This window comes from Dermacentor silvarum, chromosome 11, assembly GCF_013339745.2.
Source record: "Dermacentor silvarum isolate Dsil-2018 chromosome 11, BIME_Dsil_1.4, whole genome shotgun sequence".
NCBI classification, from domain to species: domain Eukaryota; kingdom Metazoa; phylum Arthropoda; class Arachnida; order Ixodida; family Ixodidae; genus Dermacentor; species Dermacentor silvarum.
The window spans coordinates 82369981-82396305 of NC_051164.1; the positions used below are offsets into that span (position 1 = coordinate 82369981).

General features: G+C 45.3%; 1 protein-coding gene across 1 annotated transcript in view; it reads right to left on the reverse strand.

The window, feature by feature from the left end:
- Positions 1-3210: 3210 nt before the first annotated feature.
- Positions 3211-26325, reverse strand: part of LOC119433211 (cystathionine gamma-lyase-like) — a 31292-nt gene continuing 8177 nt past the window's right edge. Inside the window, 11 exon segments of the mRNA XM_037700367.2 lie at positions 3211-3332; positions 4000-4138; positions 5654-5828; positions 6281-6433; positions 6847-6871; positions 6873-6925; positions 7712-7769; positions 7870-8001; positions 8653-8762; positions 8864-8960; positions 11316-11396. Coding sequence (XP_037556295.2) covers positions 3321-3332; positions 4000-4138; positions 5654-5828; positions 6281-6433; positions 6847-6871; positions 6873-6925; positions 7712-7769; positions 7870-8001; positions 8653-8762; positions 8864-8960; positions 11316-11396 — 1035 coding nt within the window. The 3' untranslated portion in view covers positions 3211-3320.

Consider the following 26325-nt stretch of genomic DNA (forward strand, 5'->3'; position numbering starts at 1 on the left):
TAAAAAACACTATGCTTTCTTGCACGATTGCGCAGTGGCGATGATGTTCTGCTGCTGAAGATGAGGTCATGTGTTCGAATCCCAGTCATGGCAGTTGCATTTCGAAGAGGCCAAAATGGAAACTCGTAGCCCTTGCATTGCTTTATTATGTTAAAGCCCTCAGTACTTGTTTTTGACACGCTTTAACACCATGCTTGAACAAACGCTAAACTAACATTCAATCAATATAGATTGATTTGTTTAGCGTTCTAGAGAAGTCGCATTTGCCACAGCAAAGAGAGGACTTGGTTGCAGAGCAAGTCTTGGCTGAAGGGGCTACAAAAATAGGCGGCGTCCACGTTGCAACCCACAGTGATGACTACTTCGTAGTAATGGAAACCGGTTGCCTACTGCAAGTGCTGAAGCCATCGATGATGTGTCCACTATTTCTTTTTTGTACATTACCTATTTTTTTGTAATTTAAATTATGCATGATCGAACAGGCACGTTTACGTAGTAGTTCAGCAGTCTCCGAGGTCACAAACAGTACTGCCAGTTTAGAGTCGAAGGCAAATGGAGAGGGCGCCACACTCACTACAGTGCTGAGTTACTGCTCTGTGTCTGTGTACAGACACTCTTGTAATAAGCTCTAGTAAAAAGCAAGGTCTCTAAGAGAGACCAGTTTTCAAGGTAGTGCCATTCCCCCTTTTCCACTTCCCTTCACCTCTAATCTTCCTTCTACATGGAAGAAGATTAGGGGAGGGGAGGGTACTACATTTATTATCAACACTCGTTTTGAAACTATTCCTTGCGGTAAATTCTTATACATGCGTATGTTGGCGTAAATCATGCTTTGGAACCTTTAAAAAAAATGTCACCGCTAACCAGCCCAAATGCCATGTGACCGCGCTAAGTGAATCGCACACTGGCAATGGTGGAAGAGTGCAAGGTTGAGGAGGCCGGCAGCTAAATGAAAGAATGGCGCCACCTTGCAACTTATCTAGGGACCTTTGTAAAAAGCAACTTGCACAGCGGTGTGAAAAAGGTAGCAGCAGGGAATTGCAGGGAAATGTAATCGCATTTCTTTCATATTGAAATGGGATGCAATTAACTTCCGTTGACTATAGTTCATCATTTGTAATTGTGAGATGTTATATCATAGGAGCTGGTACAGCATAATGATAATGGCAGCACCAATCCTGTCTCGCAAAGGGCTGTTCTTAGTAAAGGGGACTTTGAACTCCTGAGGACATGCTCCAAGTGTTGCAGCTGAGACTGTATCGTACAGGAACATTCGTTCTGTATAGAGGAGCGCACCAAGGTACTACTAAGCTTGGATATGATGAATGGTTTGAAAAGACTGATTTAGTGAAGCATTTGCAAAATCTTCAGTAGACGTTGGGAAGTGTAAACCAGACCTCTAGCACTTCCAAAAGTTGCGAGAAAGAACTCCCTTAATACAGCTTCGCTGTCCTTTATGTAAGAGCTCTCTAGGATTTGCATGCATCTGCAAAGTTTCTTTTGTTTTGGTTTTTTTCCCTGAGAGAGCGAGTGATGCATGATGTTTATGATGCGCATATCTGTGATGTGTATGTATCTTACATCTTCCCTGTCTCCACTTTTATGATTAATTTGTTTTAATCACGTGGCAATTAAATTAATGGAGTGTGATGTCTGTGCCATAGTCTGTGTGCATAGGAATGATCTTGGTGTAGCCGAACACATGGAACAGTTTTCAGGATACTTACGGGTCACATACTTCTGGTACGGGCCCTTTCCACTTGCGGTGAATGGCTCCCTTTGCGAGCCGGTAGGGCTCTGTTTTTCCATGGAGTCCCCAGTGCCATTGGACAACACAACCTCACCGTAAGTATTGGGATGTCTTTTTTTTTTATGTGTTGTGTGTAGTTTCTCAAACATATGCGAGGACAGTATCACGGCAGGTGTGCTCGCAAGTATTTGCTCTTGTTCATTTTGCACTCTACTTGCTTGTGCTGTGTGCACCGTTCACCTGTGCGATTCCATCTTTAGTACTTTAAGGCATTGCATTTTCCGTATGATACACCAACTGGGTCTGTTCAAAACTTCTTTGCATGCCGGAATCTTGTTATTACTAGGGAGATTTGTGTACATCGAGCAGACATTGCAAATAAAATCCCGATGCACTGCATGCTGGTCCCACATGAAACCTCTGCTCGAATGCGGTAAGGTCGTCTGGCCATTTAGCTCTAAAATATTCAAGATTTAGCAGTTGCATGTGCTACCTTTAGCAAATTTCATTCAGGTACGCTGCAGAATACACTTGTTGCACTGCCACCTGTATTGCTTGTTCGACTGAAGATGCACTAGCGAATTTATTTCTTTTTCAGTGAAGCTACTAAGCATTAAAATGTTCTTTGTCACTGCAAAAGGTGTGGCATAAGCGAAGTACTTGTGAATAATCTTGGTGCTAGTATGTATACACAATCTTTTAGGCACAAGACAGCTTGCCTTACAAGAGTTTGGGTGCTCATTGTTACCATGCATCCCAGTCTCTATAAATCAAATTGTCGAGATTTAACGTTTTAAAGCAACACAGGGAGGAAACCATAGCAATGGGTATAGGATTAATTTCAACGGCTTGGAGTTCTTTAGTGTAGACCTACGCTCCGTTTCACATATGGCAGAATGCTGCGGAGGCTAGAGCGACTTTTCACACTTCTTGCATTCGTCGGCAAAAAATTGTGTGCGCCGCTGTGACAGCAAGAAATAGGAATGTGCTACATAACTTGCCGTAACCAGCCGTAAACGTTGATGTCATGTATTACAATCGCAATATGTGAAGCATGTGCCACGTAGAAGACATCACAAATATGAGAACGAGCGGAGTGACATGTTTGTACGACTGCACTTATTGCACAGCTTCCGAAGCACACTGTCCTGCATTGGCGATCAAAACTGAGTACATTGAATCATTGAATACTGTAACGCACTACTTGCGTCGCTTCAGCAGCATTGCCTACTAAGTATGAAATGCAGTATAAGTTGTGCTAGAACATTTCCGCATTCCACCCCCATAGGAATGCGGCAGAGAATCAAACCTGTGACCTTGTGCTTAGCAGCATAATGCCATAGCCACTGCGCCAACCTGCCTATTTTAGTCTTTTGTGAACCAAAATCTTGTCTCACCTGACAACATTGCATTGAGCACTTCCAGTGGTCAAGTAGACTGGACAAAGTGAGGAAAGTTTATTTGTTTTGTTATTATTTTATTGCTGTCTTTTCTTTTTTTCTTTTTTTGCAAACAAGTAGTAGGCAATAGAAAAACATTACTATAAGCTTCTTCGTGGCACAGTCTCCTGTTAGGCATGGACCTGCAATGAAGAATGCATACTACTCAGGGAAAATCACTCAAACACTGCTATATACCATTCAACTACATTTTTATGCTTCATCGAAATTGTTTTGTTTCTCCATGAAGGAACGGGCCAGATGTTTTACTTCATCGTCTCAACAAATAAATATTAAGAAACTTTGAGGATTGTACAACCATGCAGAGGTGCTCATTAAGCAATTGTCTCGCATTGTTGTCACACAGGCACTTTCAATTGCAATTGAGCCTAATCGGGATTAAGCTTTTCTATTGCGATATCCTTTCTTCAGCACAGTTTTGCGCCGAGAAGCCAGTCGGGACAAAAAAATTTGATCCTAATTGGCTCCAGTGTGTGCAAAAGCTCACTGAAGGGAGCCAAATGCAACAGAAAATTCTGTGCTAATTGGGCTTGATTGCACTTGAATGTGCCCATGTGACGCTGGCATTATACATCATAATTGAAATATAGGTGAGGGAAAGTGGTGACTAAAAAATTAAAATTAAATTATGAGGTTTTACGTGCCAAAACCACTATCTGATTATGAAGCACGCCGTAGTGGGGGACTCTGGAACCCCTATCTGTTAAATGCAAATTAAGGTTTTTCCTTTTCATATTTCTCATGCAGGGATACATGTCATGGGTAGACAGTTGAGGTGTTGTATCTTACAGCTTTCTTGAGGGCTTGATCAATGTCGCTGATGAGGTCATCACAGTTTTCAATCCCAACAGAAACCCTGATGAGGTTATCAGTAATGCCGAGTGCCTTTCGTTGATCCTCGGGTACCGATGCATGAGTCATGATCACTCTGAAGGAAAAGAAATAGAAGTCCTATTTTTAAAGAGGAAATACCAGGCATGCAGTAAAAAAACACACATTTATAATGCCCATTATTTTTTATTTCAGTAAAGTGACTTTAACCGGTATTAGTAAATGGTACCCTTCTGCTATACCAAAAAGACCACTCATACCGAGAGAACAGGCTAGATTGTGTTCTCAAAGAGCCGAAGATTAAACATTGCATGCTTCAAGTACTTTTACTGGGCCAATGCTACCCAAATAGGAAAAGCTACTTAGAAATCTGCGAGATCACACTGACTGTGTTTTGGCACAAACTAAAAAAAAAAAGCAACAAAATTAAACTTTTACTTTTATTTTCTCTTTTAATCAACCTATTATACGAAATTAACGAAAACAGAGTTTGGAAAGAATAATTTGTCAGTCTCAACTAGGTTAGTGTTTCTCATTAGTGTCCCTTTGAGTTGTGTAAATTTCAAAATTGCTTGTGACACATGTCACAGTTTTGCACCACTTCAGCTGAACTGCTCAATAATTGTGTGACGAATCATCATATACAGCTAACTCACTGGCAGAAGGCCACTAATTAAATTTTAATTTGTTCACTTTAGGGCACTTATTTCAAATTCAGGATGGATGCCCGACAGTAATGGGGTCATCTCTATTTGGCAAAAATGCGAGACTAGCCCCAATTTTGGAAGTGAAAGTGTGTAAAAAATATGCTGCGACAGGTCTGGTCGTGCACACAGTAGCTTTTTGTAATTTAAACAGTTTTTTACTGTCTACAAAAGGAAATATTGCAACGAGCATTTGGTACTTGTGTCTAGCAGCTGTTGACAACATAATCAGCAAAATGCATGTGGAATGTTCATTGAACATGTTCACCTATGCACAGTGTTGAAACATAGCAAACATGCTTTTACTGCTCGGCCAACATGAATTCCGGTAATGTCACCTTCCACCTACATGAGCAACCTTATGTTTAATTCACCAAACTGTGGGGAATAACCAATCTAGTCTGACAGAATAGTTAGGTTTGGAACATGCAGTAACCATAACCAATAACATAGTACTTGTATTATGTAAAACCCCTTAAGTGGAGTCTTTGAGGTATTGAAAATTAATAAATTTTTTGTCATCATTGCCAGCCAATTTTAAGGCTGGCGCTATAGTGAGAATTCATACAGAAGTGACATGTGTGGCGCTATCTACTGAAATAAAAGGTAACTTAGATAAATTTTATGCTTTTTCAGAAATATTCAACAACAAATTATGCAGTCAGTACTACATTGGGTAATCTGCGAATGTACAAAGATGAGCTTGTTCCTGTTAGTGTCTCTAGTGGGTATGTATAGTTTTGTACCAAATTCTCTATGGCATCAAAGTACCTGTTTGCTGAACTTCAAAGTTTTGCTGTTCTTCGTGCAAGTTGTGAGCAGTTGCAAAAATGTTTTTCATTGTGTTATTCTTAGTAATTATAATGACTGTTACTACTATCAAAGGTTATCACGCAAGGTATACTCACGGCAGTTCGGCGAGACTTTCAATGGAGCCGAGACTTTCAGCCAGGGTGATTATCTTGAGATTCTTGAGGAAGAGCGTGGATTCTTTGAGGCCGCCCTTGAGCATAAATGTCACCATGCCACTGAACCCGGAGCACTGGCGTTTGGCTACCTCATGCTGTGGGTGACTGGGCAGGCCTGCATGTTTCAGCCATTGGTGAAAGAGTGCTCACTTGGGCTAAGTCTTTGAGAAAAACTCGCAGGCCCTTATGTTACACTTCAGTGACCATTATGGCATCCTATCATTTGGTGATCATCCGTTGACATCCACATGAACTTCCTCTCCCTCCCATGGTCAACCAAGAACGATTGACCAAACTCAAATGATCAACTGATGCCGTGTACTAACCCCTTACGACTTTGATCTACTGATGCTACCTACCTTCTCATGATCTACTTCATCTACACATCTCTCTATCATATTGGCTATTACGTGTGCGCAAATGTTAGTAGTTTACCAGCAACACAACAGCCCTATGACGCTTGCTAGGACATGCCTTGGACAAGCACGTCGGATGCATCAGCAGTGGACAGTTTCCGTTAAAGAAGGAGTGTATAACATACGAGACACTAATACAGCTGAAGCTCACCTGGGTGGATGACCTTCTCCACAAGAGGGTGGGCTTCCAAAAACTTTGCCACCCTGAGACCATTCTCCATGTGCTTCTCCATGCGAACGTGCAGGGTTTTCAGGCCACGGTTGACGAGGAAGCAATCGAACGGCGAAGGCACAGCACCAGCAGCTGCATAGCATATGTGCAAGTGAACTTGCTTAATAAACTCAGGTAGAGATCATAGGATTAGCGCACATGTGAAGGAATGCTCTGTGCCTTCTGCACATTCTTACCAGACACTGAGAAAATAGTTTGGTCATTGACCATTCATTGTGCACCCTTGTATGTCAGTGTGACTGACCTGTTGGAGATAATTTTCTCGCTCTCAAGTTTCGCTAATTCTTCTTTGCGATTAATTTGCTTCGTACATTACGAATGTACGAATGTCTTAAAATAAGCTGCTGTTTTACTCTGCCAACGTGCTCTGCATTGAGGGCAGGTCTAACCACACCAGCCAGCGCTTCAGTTACTTGTTGATGAAACGTCATTTAGAGGCAGGTAAGTTGCCAGCACGTGTTGCATTGTCATTCTAATATACTCACCGTTTTGGAAGTATCGCAGTCGGTCAGTTGATCTCCTTGTCATTTGTGCAGATGGCACCCATGACCACATCTGAGTGTCCTGCAGATGTAATGGCAGGTGTGAGCTACTGCTTGGTGAAGTGGTCAAGCACTATCACGTAATGAAGCAAACTCCCCATTTTATTGCAAGCAATTACACAAGTCTGTTAGAATTATATAATAATATTGAAGCATTCTTACTCATTTCAGGTGAGCAATCAGCAGTAAGCATTAATCTGTGTGGCTTGAGCTTCTAGATGGCTCGTGATACTGGCGACATGTTCTACATCAAACTGCTGCACAGTCAAATAATTAAGGGGACACTAAAGAGCAACAATAAATCGGTTCATAATCATGCGATATTCTTTTAAGATGCTGTCTTCATTTGTTTGGCAGAATCCGGTTGATTACTAACAGAGAAAATGAAGTTCAGAGATTTCCTTTTAGAATTTCGCACACAAACTGCAGCACGTCAGTGCTAAGTCAAAAATTTTAAGCTATCTTTGCGTGCTTCAGCCGTTTCTGAGCAGACAAACTTTTTTCAACTATGTTCAACTTTTGGTTCCTTTCTAAAGCAATGTAACCCTTGTCTATCAACGAAATGCTAAGTAGTCCTGAGCAGATCTCACCAAATTGGCAACTTGTCTAAATCTTGAAAACTGTCTGCATGTGTTAGGATGAGCATTTTCTGTGTTCCAGAAATTCGCAAATGTAAATTAAGTTTGTATTCCTTTTTAGCGTACGTTTAACTAGGAAGCCAGCAAATAGATAAAAAACGGCATAAAAAACGCTCGTTACTCATGTGCGCCATGATCTTGATGACAGGTTTTGTGAAGTTAGCACTTACCGTTCATGTATTTGGTGAGAGAATGGACGGAAACATCGGCTCCAAGCAGAAGAGGCTTCTGCAAGCAAAACGGTGCGCACAAGCGAAGCTTTAGTTTTGCTCAATTCCGAAAATAAGTTATCAATTAAACTTCAAGACGATGCGAGTGTAAAACAAACCTGGAAATAGGAAGACATGAAGGTGTTGTCGACAGCGACAATTGCCTTGCACTTTCTTCGGACAATCTCGCAGGCGCCCTTGATGTCGACGACTTTCATGGTCGGGTTGCTTGGTGTTTCCAGCCATACAAGCTTAGAAGAAGAAAGTGAACAAAATGAGCAAGAAAGATTAAGTGTGGCAATGTGTTATTAGACTTAGTCAGCTTATTGATCCATTGCGTTTGCAATAATCAATACTGAAATAAAGTTCTTGTGCAAAGTCTTTTTTAATAAATATAACAGCTCTCTCAGCACTTTTTGTTCATGCAGTAAACTTGGAACAAGGAACATAAAAAAATACATTTTTTTGTCTTAAGAAATGTGCTAGACAGACTGATATGCAAATCAGCGACAGACAAGTAGAGCACTTGGGAATGGCATTTTCAGCCATAAAACTTCATTCACCTTTCATTAATTCAAGCATGCATAGTTGCATGCAGGGTGCCCGGTTTCTGTCAAATTTTACTGTATTGTCCAATTTGCCATCTTTTTAGCACTGATCGGCTTATGGACTGAACGGCTACGCCTTTTCCGATTGGCTGAAAACGTAAACTTGGTGAAATTGGACGGTGCCCAGAATAACTCTCTTAGTTTGAGAAAATTGCGAAAGCAAGTTTCACTAGCATTAAAATTTTTGAAAAGTAATATCCGATCCCCTCATTTTTTGTACCTGAATGAAAACTTGCAAACACAGAAAATTACATGCCTCAATGTCATTTTGTTACTTGCAAACACAATACCTACTTTTGTGTTGGGCTTTAGCGCAGCCTCGAATTTCTTTAGGTCCGTGGCATCGACAAACGTCACTTCGAACCCTCGAGGTACCAGCAAGTTCCTGAACAACCTGTTTGTACCTGAAAATGTCACACATTGTTACTCTCATTAGAAACAGCTATTTTAATGAACCAGTGTTTGTGGACCTGCGAAACAGGTAGCGCTTGGCGATGTCCCTTACCTCCATACAGGTCGTCAAAGCTGACCATGTGATCACCGGGATTCAAGAGATGCGTCAGGTTGTGTGTGGCTGCTAGGCCTGAAGCATATGTGAGAGCTGGTGAGAATAAGGAAAAAAAAATACATGTGAGTGGATGTTTACAGTTTTCATAACATGCAAAAGCTGAAGTGATGTATGTGCTGCGATATCATAGGAGTCACCTGCTGCTATCTCTACTGAGTGTCCCAATTGTATACAGTAGAAATAACGAAGAAGGGTACTGTTAAAAATGGCCATAATCTACTCACTGTTCAAATATCTTGATGAATATTCAGTAGAATACTGCAAAGTGGATTGATGGGATTTTGTAAGCCGAAACTGGCACCTAGGCACAGGCGATGTCGTAATGGAAAGCCAATTGATTTCGACCATGCGGCGTTTGAAAAAGAAGCACTAAATTAGCTTAGATTGATATATTGGGTTTTAAAGCTGTGCTTTTATTTAACAGAAAAGGGTAGATTTTTTTGCGAATAAAATTAAGACCATACTTCCGTGGCATAAATGGCATCAGTGTGACGTCAAGAATTCCACAGTACTGATGTAGCATACTTTAGCCGCATTCAAGCGAAAAACATTGAGAAATATTGGCAGATTAAGTGTCTGCTTACTTCAGGACACAGTGGAATTGTTTTTCATTGATGAGCAATTAAGTAGGACCGAGTAGACACTCAAATGCTACGAGTTGGCATCACTAAACCAATTTAGTTCTTTCTTACTAAGATCCCGCTCACCGATGAGGGCGGCCAGTTTGAGAATTGAGATGTGTGATATATCACTATCTCGCTATTTGTTTTTAGTGTCCCTTGTGTGCGTATAAATTGTAAGCACACCGGTGCTTATGCATTCTTCCTCCATGGAGCCGTGCCATGGACAGAAATACAAATATGTATCTGAACCATCGTGACGGGTACAGTACCGAAAGGTTTTGCCTCGTAGTAAATTAAAGTACTAATTGTCCGCTTACAGCCGGCTTACATTGGCTGAAAGTTTTGAAGTTTTATGATTTGAAAGGGCATGCATAGAAAACATGGGAACCAAGGCAAATAAGAAGGATGACACAAATGCCTATTGTATGGTTTAAGTTTGAGTTCTGTAGTCATAAAGGAAGGGACATCGGTATTGACTTATAGGAAAGGGTATAACTATTAGAGTAAAGTGGTTCAATTCTGTATAAATGAGAAACAACTGTATAGGGGTACCATCTTAGATGTTTCCGTCACTTGGCTAGCAAGAGTTATACATCAACATAGCTGGCACTCAAAAAAGAAAAAAGAGAGAGGTAGGGAAAAAGAGAACCCTCATAAAGCTAGTAGAGAGTTTTGTGACGAGGCATAGCACAGATTAGCACCATTGTCATTTTGTCAGCGAACCGGATATCTGTGTCTCGCCTGCCGTTTTGTCATCCTAGCGGCATATCTTGCATGTACCACTTGTACATGTTTGAGCAGCCTCTCGATCCATGTCACGACCCATCTGTCCTGTTTATCTTTGAGAGGCGTCTGGAGACTGCGGCCTATGTGCACTTATCCGAGAGCTCAGCTGAGGCTTGTCGGAAGTGTTGTAGAGATGGATGTCAGAGTGCAGTCAACCCGTAGCATAAGCCATACGGCCAGGGCTTTTGCAATGGATAACTGAATATGCCGTCGAAAGCGGGTGGACAGGTTTCGGTTGGCCCATTGGCGTCACCTTATTCTCCACCTTATTTGTGATGCCACTGGACAAGCAACCTGGGTGTAGCGGTGACATTTTGAATGTGGGCTGGTTATCATCAGTGTATAATAGTGCCAACACTTATTTATAAGAACTTGCTCTTGTCGTGGCCTTTCACTGAGGCCAGCTGGCTGCAACCGGAGTTGCTGCACAATCGCATTTGGTGCTTCAGTGCCGCATAAATACTATGTGGACATGTCGCACTATCTTTCGCTTCTTGAATCCTATATTCTTGAGAGGGATATGCTCGCGTCTCTTACTTCGCTCAGTATGGCTTCGGCATTCCATACCTCTGAGAGCGGCTTATCGAAATTTTTATAAGGATAACTTTAAGCCATATCAAATTGAGCAAGGAATGTTTCAGACTGGAACCGGCATTTCAACAAGGGAGCTTATCTTCATAAGGGACACTCCCCTTATCGACAAGTCTCCTTGCCAAAGCATTGAATCTAGACTGAGACGCCCTTCATCCTATGTAAACCTGTTTTGCAAAAAATTGTTTGCAGACGACATGTTCCTCTTCATTTTCAAAAGAAACTGCGTAAGTTTGAGAATGTTCTACTTAATTTCATTCGTTCATTATATGTCACTTCCGATGTGATCACGCCAGCTAAAATGCATGGCCACAATCATGGGCGTTGCTTCCTGTGTCTGCAGTGACACGTTATCTGCCGTGAATACTGCATGAATCACAGACGTACCAGTACTTTGCGTGCTCCAGGGCTGCGATGCACTCTTCCAGGCACTGGCGGGTCGGGTTGCCGGACCTTGAGTACTCGAATTGCTGTGGCGTACAAGACAAAGCAAGAGGCATATTTAGCGTACCGAACTCTACCCTACTGCTGAACAGCATGGTGAAGTTTGCAACTGGTTACCGTTGACTTCTGTAGACCTCCCTAAACCTACCTTTTGATCTCGAGGCCTAAGCAGATTTGTCAGGTACAAACATATACAGCATCCGTCTTACCATTGCCCGCTAAGAACTGCTACTACTGGCGTGTGCTTCGGAGCAGCACAGTGGCGTAGTGAAACTCGTGAAATCAGTCTATTGGACGAACAGCCTGAGATTTGACCGTGGTGTGCTGTTGCAGCTTTAGTATGGTAATATCTGTAGCCGAGGCGGTAGGCTGGACTAGTTGGTACTCATTCTTGAAGAATCACTTCATCGGGCCTTGCCGGAATATTATGCTCTATGAATTGTAAAGCGCTATGTACAGGCAGAGTTCTGCCACAAGAATTTTAGAAAATATGTTTAGCATAGTAGCCGATATGGAAGCAGATGAAATGTTGAGAGGCTATGATTCGAGGAGGCGAGCGGTCATCCACGCGGCAGGGCCCTTCTCCCACTGCGTCCACTAGATCCCACAAGCGATATCGGTGCCGAGGGCCCTCGTGACTTAACGTCATGACCCCCGCCTCCTCCCCCCCCCCCCCCCTTTCTTTTTTTTTTCGTCCTGCTCCTCGGCGCATTCCAAAAGGCAGGTTTGCTTACTGTGCCATAGAATGCGTCAGATTTGCGAACTGTACATTTCATGGGAATCCCCGAGTGCACGCTGCAAGCGCTACGCCTTTTCTTTGACGCGAGGTAGCGCCACGCCTAGCTGTGACGTCATCTACGCTGGCGAGAAGAGGCCTTTTTTTTCGCGAAGAAGGGCGCGCGGGCTTTAGTTGCATAATCGGCTGTTTTTCGCGGCATACCTCGATGTAATAGCAGAATTGATCGCGTGAACTAAGCGCAGTGTTTCTCAGTATAGCGTCCAAATTAAAGCCCCTATATTTATAAAAGTAGCGCCATTCTTAGATCTTGACGCCACCGCGCTCACCCCGGCGCTTCCTCCTCGCCCTCTCTTAGCCGCCTCCTGTCGCCCCAGCCTCCGCTCCCCCATTGGCCAATCCGTGTCACGTGGAAGTTCGCGTCGCGCTTTTGTATATTTTTTTCTTTCCAGCGCGCTCCGACTGCCATTCTCGGGCCTGTGCGACGAAAGTGCTGTACGCACAAACGGATCAAACGTGTTAGGGACAAGAACTTCGTTGTGATGGCATGCTGCTGCGCCTTAAGTTGCCGCAACCGACAAGGCGAGGGCAAAAGGCTTTTTTTTTTTTTTTTGTTTACCATCCGGCGTGCGCAAACGCTTGCTGCACACTTGATATTTGCGCCGTCTCGCATCGTCGCGTTGCTACTTCCAAAACGGCATTATTAAGACCAGTTACTGACTGACGAAGCAAAATCGCGCCTCAAAAACGTCTCCGCAGGGCGCGATCGAAGTTTTCCTCGGATTTCCTCTGGTAGCGCGTTAGCTGTCGTCTGCCACGGCAGGCCCGACGCAGGCGGCGCCACTGTCGATATCGCGCCTCGATCGCGCTGGTCGCGCCGAGCGCGATAGTGTAACGGAGGAGGAGGGAAGTGGATGGCGCTACTTTTTATATATAGGGGTTTTAGTCCAAATCTGGTGAGGACGCCCCCTAGCGCCAACAACGAGGAAAAGTATTTTCGTCCCGCGTTCCTGGAGCTGTAATCCGTGCCTAAGTTTTCCGTGCCTGATACACGTATGACCCAGAAATATAGGCGCTTGAATATCCCCGGGGAGTCTCTGATCGAATTCTGCATTTACCTAAATTTCTCGATTAATAAAGCTGTATACCCGCCGCGGTGGCTTAGCGGCTTTTGTGTTGCGTTGCTAAGCACGAGGCCGTGGGATCAAATTTCGGCCGCGGCGGCCGGAATTTCGATGGGGGATAAATGCAAAAATTTCCGTGTCCCGTGCATTGGGGACACGTTAAAGATAACCAGGTGGTCAAAATTAATCCAGAGTCCCCCACTACGGCGTGCCTCATAATCACATCGTGGTTATGGCACGTAAAAGCCCAGAATTCGCTTCAACTAAAGCTCTGTTCGCGAGCTTCAATCACTCGGAGACGAGTGAATCCCGTGCTACGCGTGGTTGGGATTTATATAGACGCTCTCAATCACTAATCTATCACTTTAGCTTGACTAAATGTTTGCCTTCATTGTTCCTTTAAGTGCAGTTAGTAAGCACGCACATTCTTCTTCTTTCTAGGGTTTTACGTGCCAAAACCAGTTCTGATTATGAGGCACGCCGTAGTGGAGGGCTCCGGAATAATTTTGACCACCTGGGGTTCTTTAACGTGCACTACAACGCAAGCACACGGGCGTTTTTGCAGTTCGCCTCCATCGAAATGCGGCCACCGCGGCCGGGATTAGCAAGCACGCACACGCACACGCACACACACACACACACGCGCGCGCGCGCGCGCGCGGAATTCTAGGGCAGCTGCATCGTGGCCGATCAGCAAGCGACATTCAAATGTCCAGACCTGATCCTCTCATACATTCTGTAGTGTATAGTCCCTCACCAAAGTGATGTCATGTAATATCGTTATGCAATGCCCATTAGATATTTTCCCCGTCTTGAGTTTTCTGCTGCTTGATACACACACGCGCGCGAGTTTGATGGCGCATATCTGGTGTCATTCTGGAAATTGATTCCTAGTGGATACGCCTTTCAAACTCACCGGCTACAGTTCCTAAGTTTCAGTACGCGCCGTAAAGTATTTAATGCGGAAGTTAATAAGTGTTGCCAATTATTTGAATGTCAAACTGTTTTGATTTGTCGTGCAAGTAATGTGCGCCTCTATGAATAATCCAGCTCAAGGACTAGCATTATCTACAAGAGGCGATTTCCAAAAAAAATTCCGTAAAACGTTTAAAAAAATGATGGCGTTTAAAAAATGATTATATATATATATATATATATATATATATATATATATATATATATATATATATATAGGGGGGCGATTACAGTTCATAGATGACAGATGTTGCCGTGTACCGAGGTATATTGTGCGTCTAAATTTTCCGTTGTTTAGTGCACATCCTCTATACGGAGAGAGATGAGAGACGAGTTTTGTCGCTGCCATACAAAGGCATGTGTACATCCCCGATTTAATATGGTAGGTTTGCACAAAATTGCTAGTTTATAACCACGTCATCATTATCGCTGCTATTTCTGCGAAGCTCGTCCTTGCCTCGGAAGAGGAAGAAAAAAAAAAAGAAAAAGGAATGCGTACCTCAAGCTTGTTTCAGCGAAAGAACATTCAGGTAAAAAAAAAAAAACGTAAAGTAAACGAATACGTTATAGTTGAAGCAAGATCAACAGGAATATTTAGTTCCTGTATATGGACACGAGGGGGAGCGGTTCTCGCCGAATTCGGCGAAATCTAGATAAGTGGACGGTTATGCAATTACGACCGTGAACAGCCGCAGGCTATCACACGGCTGGAACGGTATAGAGGCGAGGGAGTCGTCCCGTCAGTAAAGCCTGTTTCGCCGGGCTTAATAGCTAGTTTTTTCCCTTGCGGTTAATTGGCAGATATTACAAGGTTGCTCCGCCACGTTCCCCTTTAGGCCTCGCGCGTTCCATTTTTCGAGCTCAGCTTCCTATATAGCTGCGAATTGCGTGCTATAATCCTCGTTGTGGTACATCTTGCTACCGAACGAGCAACGCCTAATTATTGTGCAGTCGTTTAATTCGTCGCGCGATTGATGGCGGACGGTTGCGTGTCAGTGGCGCATTATATGGCGCATGTCCCGCGGTCGTCGACGGAACGGTCGCTTTTGCACGTATGCGGGCTTCGTCGTTTTCGTAAACACGACTGAATTAAGAGCTCTGCAATCCAGGTGCGTCGTGAAGTCGTGTCTTTCATGTCCGCTTCATGCGCCAGATTATTCTGCCTATTGAAAACTTACTTGCGCCGCAATTCTTGCGCCTTCAGATTAGACTGCGAAGTGTGCCTAAGAATATTAAAAATAAGCGATTCGAAGCAAAGCAACTTTTAATGCCCATGCCTGATAACAGCGGCAGACAGTATAATTGCCGGATAATTAATCGCCGATACAATTACTAATTAAGCAAGTTTTAGTAATTTTAATTGTTTATATATTGACCGTTGGAGACGTGTAACCGCAGAGCTGAAGTCGCCCTGTACTCGGGGCCTATTCTGTAGCTACCAACTCTGTGCCTTGCGCCAGTATGACTACTCGAAATCTGTAGCGAAATGCATTGCCAAAAGAAAGGACGATTATCTTTTTTACAACGTAATTAGTGTTTTACACAATTGCTCACGGGAGGTCAAACTTGAACAGATCGCGAGGTCAACGTATCATCGAAAACAACAAGAACATAAGACCTAATGGCTTCTATACGAAATTCGCCCGCACTCTATAGGGACAAAATAGCAAGCTGTTTGTACGTCTGAACGGAAGGTATATAGGGTGTAATTACTGATGTCTTGAAATGGATGAACGAGTAGTATCGCTGTCAGTTACTTTGCTTAAGTGAGACGACAAGGGAGGGTAATACAGAAGAGCGAAGCGCTGTAAAAGGACTCGCGGAAGTACAGATAAAGACAGTAATCAACGGAAACTCGAATCGTATATAAATCGAGAGATGGAGGGAGAATAAGTAAAACTGGAGAGTGGTAAAGAAAATCGGACTCGGAGTACGAAATAAAGCATTAAAAGAAAATAAGCGAGACGTTTCGGCTCCCGTGCGTCTCGTAGTTATTCCATGGCCGGCGTCCGATTTTCTTTACCTTGATCATCCCCGACCAAACGAGTTTTCGTCAAACCCCTTTTCATTAAAAATTGGAGAGCTTGAGGGAATCGCATGTCAACCCATGCACTATCATTAATTGTGCTCGTTGAGGTTCTAATGATTTCCAGCTCAGTTTCTATATGTACTGTGGAATGATGAGCTACTGTCCTTTTGTCTGTCTCACTGTCCCGTCTGAAGTTCGCGCTTATATTATTCCCAGAGTGAACCCACTTCTATGAAGGAGTTTTCATATAGCCTTCGGTAAACTTTTCTTGCATAAAAAAAAAACACTGTATTTTGCCCTAAATTTCCGTAAGGGAAGCGCATTTGTTTCTCTGGCGTACTTAAGACGGGAGTTTAAGGACCTGTTGATGGTGCATGGCAGAACTCTAGATGGACACTAAACAGGAGTATTAAGTCAAGGTTAATTTGATAATTACGTATATACAATACGAAAATGGCCGCTCTTCACGTAACAGGTGACACACTGTAAGCTAGAGCAGTCGCAAAAACTAAATACGAGTGGCAACGCCGCTTAAATCTTCCCGCACCGGCGTGACCTGACGTCGGTGATTCTGAATGCAGCTAGTCGAGCCTATAGCTTACAAAGAAAGAAGTACATTTCACTTCTAAAAGAACCACATATTCAACAAGCAATTTTCGAGAACCTTTCCTGCGCCATAATGGAACTAAGTACGCGGAAGTACTTTGAAATCATTGACGTCATACTGACGTATACGTACCGGTGCTTAAAAAAAAAAAGCTTGCCCTTGATTTTCTCCAGTAATAACGTACTATGCTTTACTAGTTGAAACTGATTTAATGTTGCTCGTTTTTTTTTTCTTCCTTTAAACGGACGCGAAAGAGAGAAACACCAATTCAAGTAATACTGATAAAGTATTGTTAAGAACAGTTTGATTAGTAAAGAAACAATGGTCAAAGTTCGAATTCGCGCCCGTAACGCCACGTCGGTAGTGTGGCATCACGCATTTAAAGTTTATTTCTCTTTTGTTAGCATTTTGGCCGTTTTGGTTCTGTAGAAATTCGTGAAACTTACGTTTGCTCTTTTGTATGGCGTGTCGCCCATCTTTACCGATGGAAGAATTAAACCCGAAATGACGCCGTTAAAATTCATGACGTCATGGCGAACTAGTGCGGCGAGTTGAAGGCGGCGTCGCCACTAGTCTCATTTTCAGCGGTTTTTTTTTTTTCTCTTCGTATGCTCTATCCTCCTGAGGCCCGAATACAGCTGTTGGGCATAATCGCTCTTTAAGGTGGTTTTTAAATTGTCTACTGTTATGAACGTGGAGAACAATTTTTAATTGAATACCATGGTTAGATGCCAATAGCTGCGTACGTGAAAAAAAAAAACTGACTCCTCAAATGATCTCATTTTTGCTTTGGTAAAAACTGCTTTTCATAGCTTAAACGCTGAGAGGAAGATGGAACTACGTGTAGTACATTGCCATGTTGCTGCCGCGTCCGGTATTTTCACGCACTCTCAGTGATTTCGAATCACACCTCAAGGTTGCTTTCGGCTGTCTGGGACGACGCAGAGGTCTACATCAATTTAGCACTAGTCAAATTTCTCTAACGCGGATGACAAGAATATGAGTAAACCACTTCCTTACAGTCTTAGGAGGCTAGAAGGGTAATTTATTATTACATATCAAACTGTTTCTCTTTAGTGTCCCATTAAGGCGAGACCATGTGGTCGATGCCTTTCGAGATACAGCTGTGGCACTGTATAGGGGGGGAGGGTCTTCGCCAGCGGAAACGCTATCAGTGCCCATATCCCGGCGCCGAGAGATCTCGGTTGGGACATGTTTCCCGCTCGATAAAAAATGGCGCGTGCGAAGGTGTCATTGCGCGCGCAAGCGTGTTGTTTGGGTGGCCGATACGGACGATCTGGAGCGGCAGGGACCCGTGTGTAAACAACAAGCGACGGCGAGACGGTCACGTGATGCCGCCGTCTCCGTTTGCCAAATACTGCAGAAAATACCGGGAAAGGAGTGAATGCGCTCGCAAAGCGAGATCGACTGCTGAACACGTTTTTGTTATAGACGCGTGGTGTACGCACAACGTGGTGTGGACGCTACGGCGAGACGTTCTCCTTACAGAATGTCTTTTTTGTGCATTATAAATTGAGCAGGCATGGCGTGCATCGCGAACATGTGTTTTCGTATTTTTTGCTTCGTATAGTGAAAAGGGTTAAACGAGGACGATCTTGCTTCGCCGGCGTTACTATAGACCTCTGTCGTTTGCCGGACTGCGTGGGTCGTATCAGTCAAGGAGGTCTGTACTAAAGTTCGTCACCTTATCTCGACAGCTGCGGCGTGCCTATTGCTTGCTCTGCTGGCGCAGCTGCTGAACATCAACATGAGTGCTGTACTCATTCTACAGACTCAACATACTCACGCGCTCGCTCAGTCAATAGTTATACAAATCTCACTTATATACGCTTAGTCAGTTCACTTACTCGCCGACTTAGTCACTGACCAAATTACTTACATAATTTTAATACCCTAACTCGTTAATTTATTAACCATCCAGCAAACTCACTGAGTCACTCAGACGCGTACTTCAAACATTCATAACGCTTATGCCCACCAGCCATGGTTGCTTAGTGGGTTTGGCGTTGCGCTTCTAAGCACGAGGTCGCGGGTTCATTTCGATGGGGGCGAAATGCAAAAACGCCCGTTTACTGTGGATTGGGTGCACGTTAAGGAACCCCCATGGTGGTCGCAATTAAACCGGAGTCCCTCACTACGGCGTGCCTCGTAATCAGATCGTCGTTTTGACACGAAAAACCATAGGATTTGTTTAATACGCTTATGCATGACTGTTGTTCACTACACATCCATGCCGCACACGGAATTGCCGTGTATTCTTTGTATATACGTACGACCCTGTTTCAGTACAGCCGCGGTACACAGTAAGCACTTTTGCCTGCTTGTCCATCAGGGGGTCGATAACACCGCACCCCGACGCAGTTGTGCAACCACCTCCGGTACTATCGCTCTGTAACGAGCCCGACAACCCGGAGAAGAAGAAAAAATAAAATAAAAAGAGAGCAAGTACGTTGGCCCCGCCGGCCGACCGCCGCGCGTGTAGCGCTTTTGATAAAGCTGGTGATCAAATTATCCCCGCTACTCTCTACGGCGGCGCAGTGGAAACACATTTATTCACCTGCAGGTAGACGACACACGCCGTCGCACGGAATCTAATACCACTCTCTGAAATCACCTTTGTGAAGTCTTTGTTTTGTTGACCTCCGTTAAATATTAGAGAGTTTGAATAGGGGCCCCAAAAGTTTGGGGCCCCAAAGAGCTTTGCGGGTGTTAGCTTTGGGGCAGGCAAGAGTGATGAGTTTTAGAATAGGGCTTTGCGTTTGCGAATATCGTGTAGCGCTTGCAGCGCCACTACGGTGTCAAAGAAAAACTATTCTAAATATTAAAATAAACTATACCATTTTATGATAGGAAGAGTAATTTTGACTTTCGTGGTTTTGCGTTTAATTGCAATTAAGATGTTATTCTGTTAGCAGCAAGCGATTTATTGCGCCTAATGTTGAGTAACCAACTTGACGTGCCTTCACCAGCCTAGCTAATCCACGTTAGGCCTACGAGCCATGGAATCGACAATCCAATTCAGAATCAGCTGCGTCTAATGAATCAATCTTCATTACACACGTTAGTTGAGAGAAAGCGATAACCGCAGACACTTCTCCTAGCTTACTAACTTCACGCGTTACCACGAATCAAGCCGAGTTTGGTACTCGGGGAGCCGCCGCTTCGATGGGTGCCGCCATGATAGTTGACGCAAAACTTTTGGGGCTGCTTTTGGGGCTCCCGCTAAATCGGCGAAATAGCGTGCCCGACGCAAAACCCAAACGCAGTTAGCGTCTCGCGCATGCGCAGTGGTGTCGACGCTATTTCTTTGGGGCCCCAAAACGTTTGGGGCTCCTATTCTAAAACTCTCTATTGTAAAGTACGACTTAACCACAACCTACAGGAATGGTAGCGCCGAATTGTAATTTGAATATACGAGAAAACGTAATTCTGTCACGAGGAAACTCAAACCACAAACCCCTTTTCCAGTATTTCTACCATCCATACAGCGGCGCGTCCGGCCTATTGCGACTCGGGGTCCGGGGCGAGAGACTGAGTCTTGAAGCAGGCGAAGAGGAGACGAAAGCTTTATACAGTATGTACAAATATGTACAGATATAGCAGGAATAGCAGGTAATAGCTGGTAATAGCTGCCATTAGCTGGGGATAGCTGGTCAAAGCAGTAAGAGCTTGTAAGAGCGCACCAGACCGACGGGGCGGCCGGTAGCGACTCTCTGGCTTAACAATGGGCCGGTTCCTCCTTAAATCCCCTTGGCGGCGGCTCCTCGTCGACAGGAGGAAGAGGGGACGGTTGCTGACGTCACTCGCGTCGCATTGTGTCGTCGCGTCCCCCTGGCGACTCGTCGACAGGACCCCGAGGGACGGGTGGCGATGATGGCCGGGGCTGCTTGCACGTCGGCAGGACACAGACGGGGCAGTTGCCGAGGTCCCCCCGCGCCGTATTGTGTCGCCGCCTCCCGTTGGCGACTAGTCGGCAGGACCCAGAGGGACGGGTGGCGATGATGGCAGGTGCTATGGCACAACAGCACCCCCGCCGCCAGACAATGCATCCAGAGGTCGAGCTGTCCGACGCGGCTCGGAAGAATGGATGCGCCGGTTGGGCGACGTCTAGGATGGTCTGGAGGTATCGGCTCTGCCGCTTTTCCCGCCGGTGGTCTTTTCTGCTGCTCGGTCCTGATAATGTCCACTGGAACGACCAAGAATCAACAACGCCAAACCACTCCCGCCAAAGCAAGCACCCTCCGAATGCTCTCCAAACCGCCAGACCAAAATCATCGAACAAAGCATTTTTCGAGATCTGGCTACGCTAAACAAAACAAAACAAATTAAAACAACAACAACAAAAAATCCTGAACAACACGAGACACGTATCTGAGAGAGAAATTCGAAATACGGACCTCCTTTTTTTTTTTTTTTAATTGTCAATGCGCGAGTCTTAATCAAATCAGAATTGCGTCGCAAGCGATTCTCAACTGTAATGCGGGCGGGTTGCCAAAGATCAAGGTTGCCGAAGATGACTTAATTTTGCCCCCGAAAGCCGTGGCGCAAAGGCTAAGCGTAGCTAATCTATGCGCTTGGGCGCCACTTCGCAAAAGTGCTTAATGAAATCCGACAACTGTCACCGCATAAAGAAATAGCCCTCCACTTATTGCTGTCAAAATGCGCTCGGCAAAACGAGCACCACATTTATAAAGCACAGAAGCGGTCCTAACAAAAAACAAACAAATACTAAAACTCACACTAACGACATGAAAGCAAAAGTGAATCAAAATTATACACTGACACAACTAACGCGTACAATACAAAAACAAGTCAATCTAAATTAAGCATTTAGGCTTTGTCTAGCCTAGGTTAAACGTAAAAACAACAAACAAATGAAAACACTGACGCTTTGAGCGTTCAGCAATCAGATCTCAGTAAAATGATTAACAAACTAAAAAATGTCGGTGTCTCGCGAATAAAAGGGACCAGAGCATAAAAGATGCGCTCTTCTCTGCACATCCAACCTTTCATAGGCTCAACACGCGACTGAACTTTAACGCAACGAAACAAACAAAACAAAATTATTACTAAAAAGACAATAAAATCGGCTTTCAAGGTGGTATGCTCTTAATCGCTAGGTGTGCGCAAACACGTCGTTTCAGACGCGCTCGAGAGGGTCTCCCATCCTCAGGTCTACGCGTAGTCCAGTCGCGACACAAGAAGAAACAAGAGCTGCAAGCACCGGCGACTTTCGACCCGCGGCCAACAAATACTGGGAGAGCGGCGCATTCACGGACCCGCGTGCGCGCTGTCCCTTGGACAGCTGGGCAGTCGCCTTTCTTTCCCCCAAAAAGGGAGAGGCCATTGCAGCAGACTATCGAGCATACCCGACGCTTCGCTACGTTGTTCTGCTTACAATGCCTTGACACCACTAAGAACTGGCGGCATTTGCGACGTCTGAGTTCATGTGCAAACCTTTCTCTTGCGACGCGCCTCACGCCTATTCTAGATTTCAGCAGCCGCCTAAGCTTCGGGTTCACCCTACTCCGCTTTTTCCTAACGGCTTGGCTGTTGGAGCGCTTGACCTGGCCCGTATCGCCGCCCGAGTCCGACTTTCTCGGCTTGCGCCTTCGTCGTTTGCCCTCGGCGCGGCTTACAAAGCTCGCGGTCTCGGCACTCGTACTCGCAGGCGCCCTGCCTTCTCGTCGCAACGACATAGCTCCGGGCGGCAAAACCAAGCTAGCCTCGTGGTCGTCGCTAGATGTCTGTACTTCTAACAGAACATAACTGCATCCGACGCCATCTGAGCTAGCCAGCTTGCCCTGCGGTCTCTGCTTGAATAGCCTGAGCGTATCGCTGCCATCGAAAGGGCGCAGAATTTCTCTCTGGCCTTCGTCGTCAGCCACAATTTCCAAAGCGGCTTCTTTAGACAGTGGCGCAACAATGTGTTCGCGCTCGTCGATAAGCGTGTGCACCGATTGCAACATAGCATTTCCCTGGTGCACTGAGCTAGTAGCCATCTCAATACGCGGTCTCTCCTCGAAAGGCTCGGCATTGTGGCCATCAAATTGGTTCTGGCAGTCGGCCTGACTTACAGCATCAAAATGACTCAATAAAGCCTTCTTAGCTTCATCGTAGTCCCGCTTCTCCTCATCAAGCAGACTTTCCAAAACGCACGCGAGACTACAAGGGAGCAACAGGATCAACCGCTCGGACCAGAGGTCCTGGTTGACACCTTCTCCTTCGCACACTTTTTCAAAACCAGCAAGAAATTTAACCATATTCTCGCCCGCCCTGAAGGTGTGGAGATGATATCGTGCTGTGCGCCATATCCATGTTTGATTCTGTCGACGGCTCTCTCGCCTTGCCTTTTCCTCGGGACTTACGTGCTCTTTCGCTTCCAGCTCGCGCCTCTCACGTCTCTCGCGTTCTTTTGCCTCGAGCTTTCTCTCCACAATCATTTCCCAAGCCTCTTCGGCTTCCTCGGTCGTCACGTCCTCCGCTCGCATCACGTCGAGAATCGCTTTCCTTGCTTTTTCGGAGCCGGCGGAAATGCCCAACTCCTCGCAAATTTGAATGAGGTCCTGAACTTGGAATTCCTCCATCGCGATCTCGTTCCTCGTGTTGCTTGCCCACAAAATGTACCCTTACCTTAAACTAGAATCGACTATTCAAGGAAGGTAAATTCGTAATACTAGCCTACCAAAACAACAAAACTCTACTAACATCTGCCTGTGCTAGAGAGGTCTGGCGACAAGAAAAGCAAACATCGGGCACTCACCCAGCCAAAGTGGTTGACGCCGGTCGATCTGGTAGCTGCCATCGAGCGGTGTAGCAGGCGTCTTCGCTCCTCGTATCTCGCAGCTTGCCATCCGCTGTTCAGATACTGGTTCGCCAATCCCATAGCTGCCATCCACTATTGCGACTCGGGGTCCGGGGCGAGAGACTGAGTCTTGAAGCAGGCGAAGAGGAGACGAAAGCTTTATACAGTATGTACAAATATGTACAGATATAGCAGGAATAGCAGGTAATAGCTGGTAATAGCTGCCATTAGCTGGGGATAGCTGGTCAAAGCAGTAAGAGCTTGTAAGAGCGCACCAGACCGACGGGGCGGCCGGTAGCGACTCTCTGGCTTAACAATGGGCCGGTTCCTCCTTAAATCCCCTTGGCGGCGGCTCCTCGTCGACAGGAGGAAGAGGGGACGGTTGCTGACGTCACTCGCGTCGCATTGTGTCGTCGCGTCCCCCTGGCGACTCGTCGACAGGACCCCGAGGGACGGGTGGCGATGATGGCCGGGGCTGCTTGCACGTCGGCAGGACACAGACGGGGCAGTTGCCGAGGTCCCCCCGCGCCGTATTGTGTCGCCGCCTCCCGTTGGCGACTAGTCGGCAGGACCCAGAGGGACGGGTGGCGATGATGGCAGGTGCTATGGCACAACAGGCCACAGCCGCCTGGATCGACGCGCGCGGCAGGAGGAACCCCTCCGCGCGCGCCGATCCAGGCGGCCGTGGTCCGGGTATGTTACTTGCAGAAACACCATCCAGATGGCGCTTGCCTCCTCGGCAGCGTAAAACGGTAGCGGTGCGCAGAGGCGAAGGTGGAGAAAAAATAAGAAAGCTTCAGTTGCCGGGAAGCCTGATAAGCATTGAGGGGTCTTTGAATGCTATCGCGTTCCACTCTTAAAGGCGAAGCTTAAGCGTCCTCCACACTGACTTTTTTTTTTTTTTCAAAGCACCTTCCTTTTAACTGCCACGACGATCACGCGGACTGCACAAATAGCGAGCACGTCGCGCATATGCGGAAAGCTTACATTTTTTTTTTGTTTTTTTTCTTCTTTATTTACCCAAATTACAGCTCAGGCGCGTGCGCGCCGCGGCATCGTGTCTTGCAGCCGGTCGTTACAGAGAGGGAAAACATGTAGCAGCGAAAGGCGTGGAGCACTTTTGTGCGCAGTTCTTCCGCCTGCAGCCCGATCTGTGGATGCGAATGACGGCGGTATGTAAACGTGTACCACCTGCCCGACAGAGTGAATGGGTAGAGGCTCTCGGATCAAAAACGGAACGGTGCGGCAGGCGGGCTATGAGGACTCCGCAGCAAGGGGCTTTCCGGATGAACTTCTACAGCCTGTTTGTTTTTTAAAGTAACACTAAAGAGAAAAATGAGTTCTGCTCTGTTAGTATGAAGTAAAAATCCAGAATATATAAATAGAAAAAAAAATAAACGAAAAGGAAAACGCCCTTATTGCGATATGACGCTTGGTGAGCCAGTAATGGCGCAGAATGGAAAGATTGGTTGCGACGCCGATCGCCGTGACGTCATTGATTTTTGAAGCCGTCTGCTGGGAACCTAGCTAATTTTTTAACGGTAAGAACGGACTACACTGTAATATAAAAGAGCTAATTAGACTGAACATCTGTTTCAAGAAATTTTGCTGAACGACAACGACCGAAATGCGAAAAAAAATTAATACTTTGCAATTCGTGACGTCCCAATTATTGACCTACCGTGGGACTCTGGCGCGAAATCAAAAAAAAAAAAAAATGAGACGTTAGCCATCATTTTCTTTTCTAATACAATCGAACCTCGATATAACGAAGTTGTACTTACAGTGAAAAACATCGTTAAATCGCGAATTTCGTTAATTCGAGGTTTCGTTAATTCAATGGAACTAGAAGCTGGAACTAAAAATAGTTCGTTACATCGCGAATTTCGTTAAATCGAGGTTCGTTATAGTACTGCGATTTGACTGATCGACGAACTACGGCGAAATCAACGAAAGTAACAGTTCTTCAAGAATACTTTGTCAATCTAAGCTGATTCGGTGTGCCTCTTTGAATCTTCGTGATTGGTGCCCTATGCTGATCTTCTCTATGCGGAGAGATCTCTATGCTCCTATTGCAATGCGGCTGCCGCGGCTACGAGTCGAACCCGCGACCTCAGACGGAGAACGCCGATGTGCGTTATCGACGCTGAGGGGGAAAAATGGAGAACAAGAAATGGGCGATTCCAAATTGTAGGAAAGCATTTTGAAACAGCTTGCTAATTGGTGTGGTGTATGTCGTAGAACGAGGTGAAATCGAAAGGTGGTCGACGACACGAGGTTCTCATTTCCGAAGCAGCTCGCCGCTGCGTCACAGGCATCTTCTACATCCCCGAATCTGATTAAGAATTGTTTAAGAATGTTGATCATTAAGGGATAATTGCACTACACGCAAAAGTAAACGACAACGTAACGAAAGCCCGAATCTTTTCTTCGTAACGAAAGTCCGAACCTTTATGTATAGTACCGAATCATCGAATCAATTATGTATCGCGTTGACGTCACCGGCGCCGCAGTTTGGGAGCGACACTAAACGAACGCTTCGCCCTCATTCTTGTTCTTACTTGTCCCCTAAATATATCGATTTCTTTAATGCGATGGTATTGTACGTAACACTCGCCGTCCTTCGTTCCTGGTGTCGACGTAAAATAAAAGCGGGGG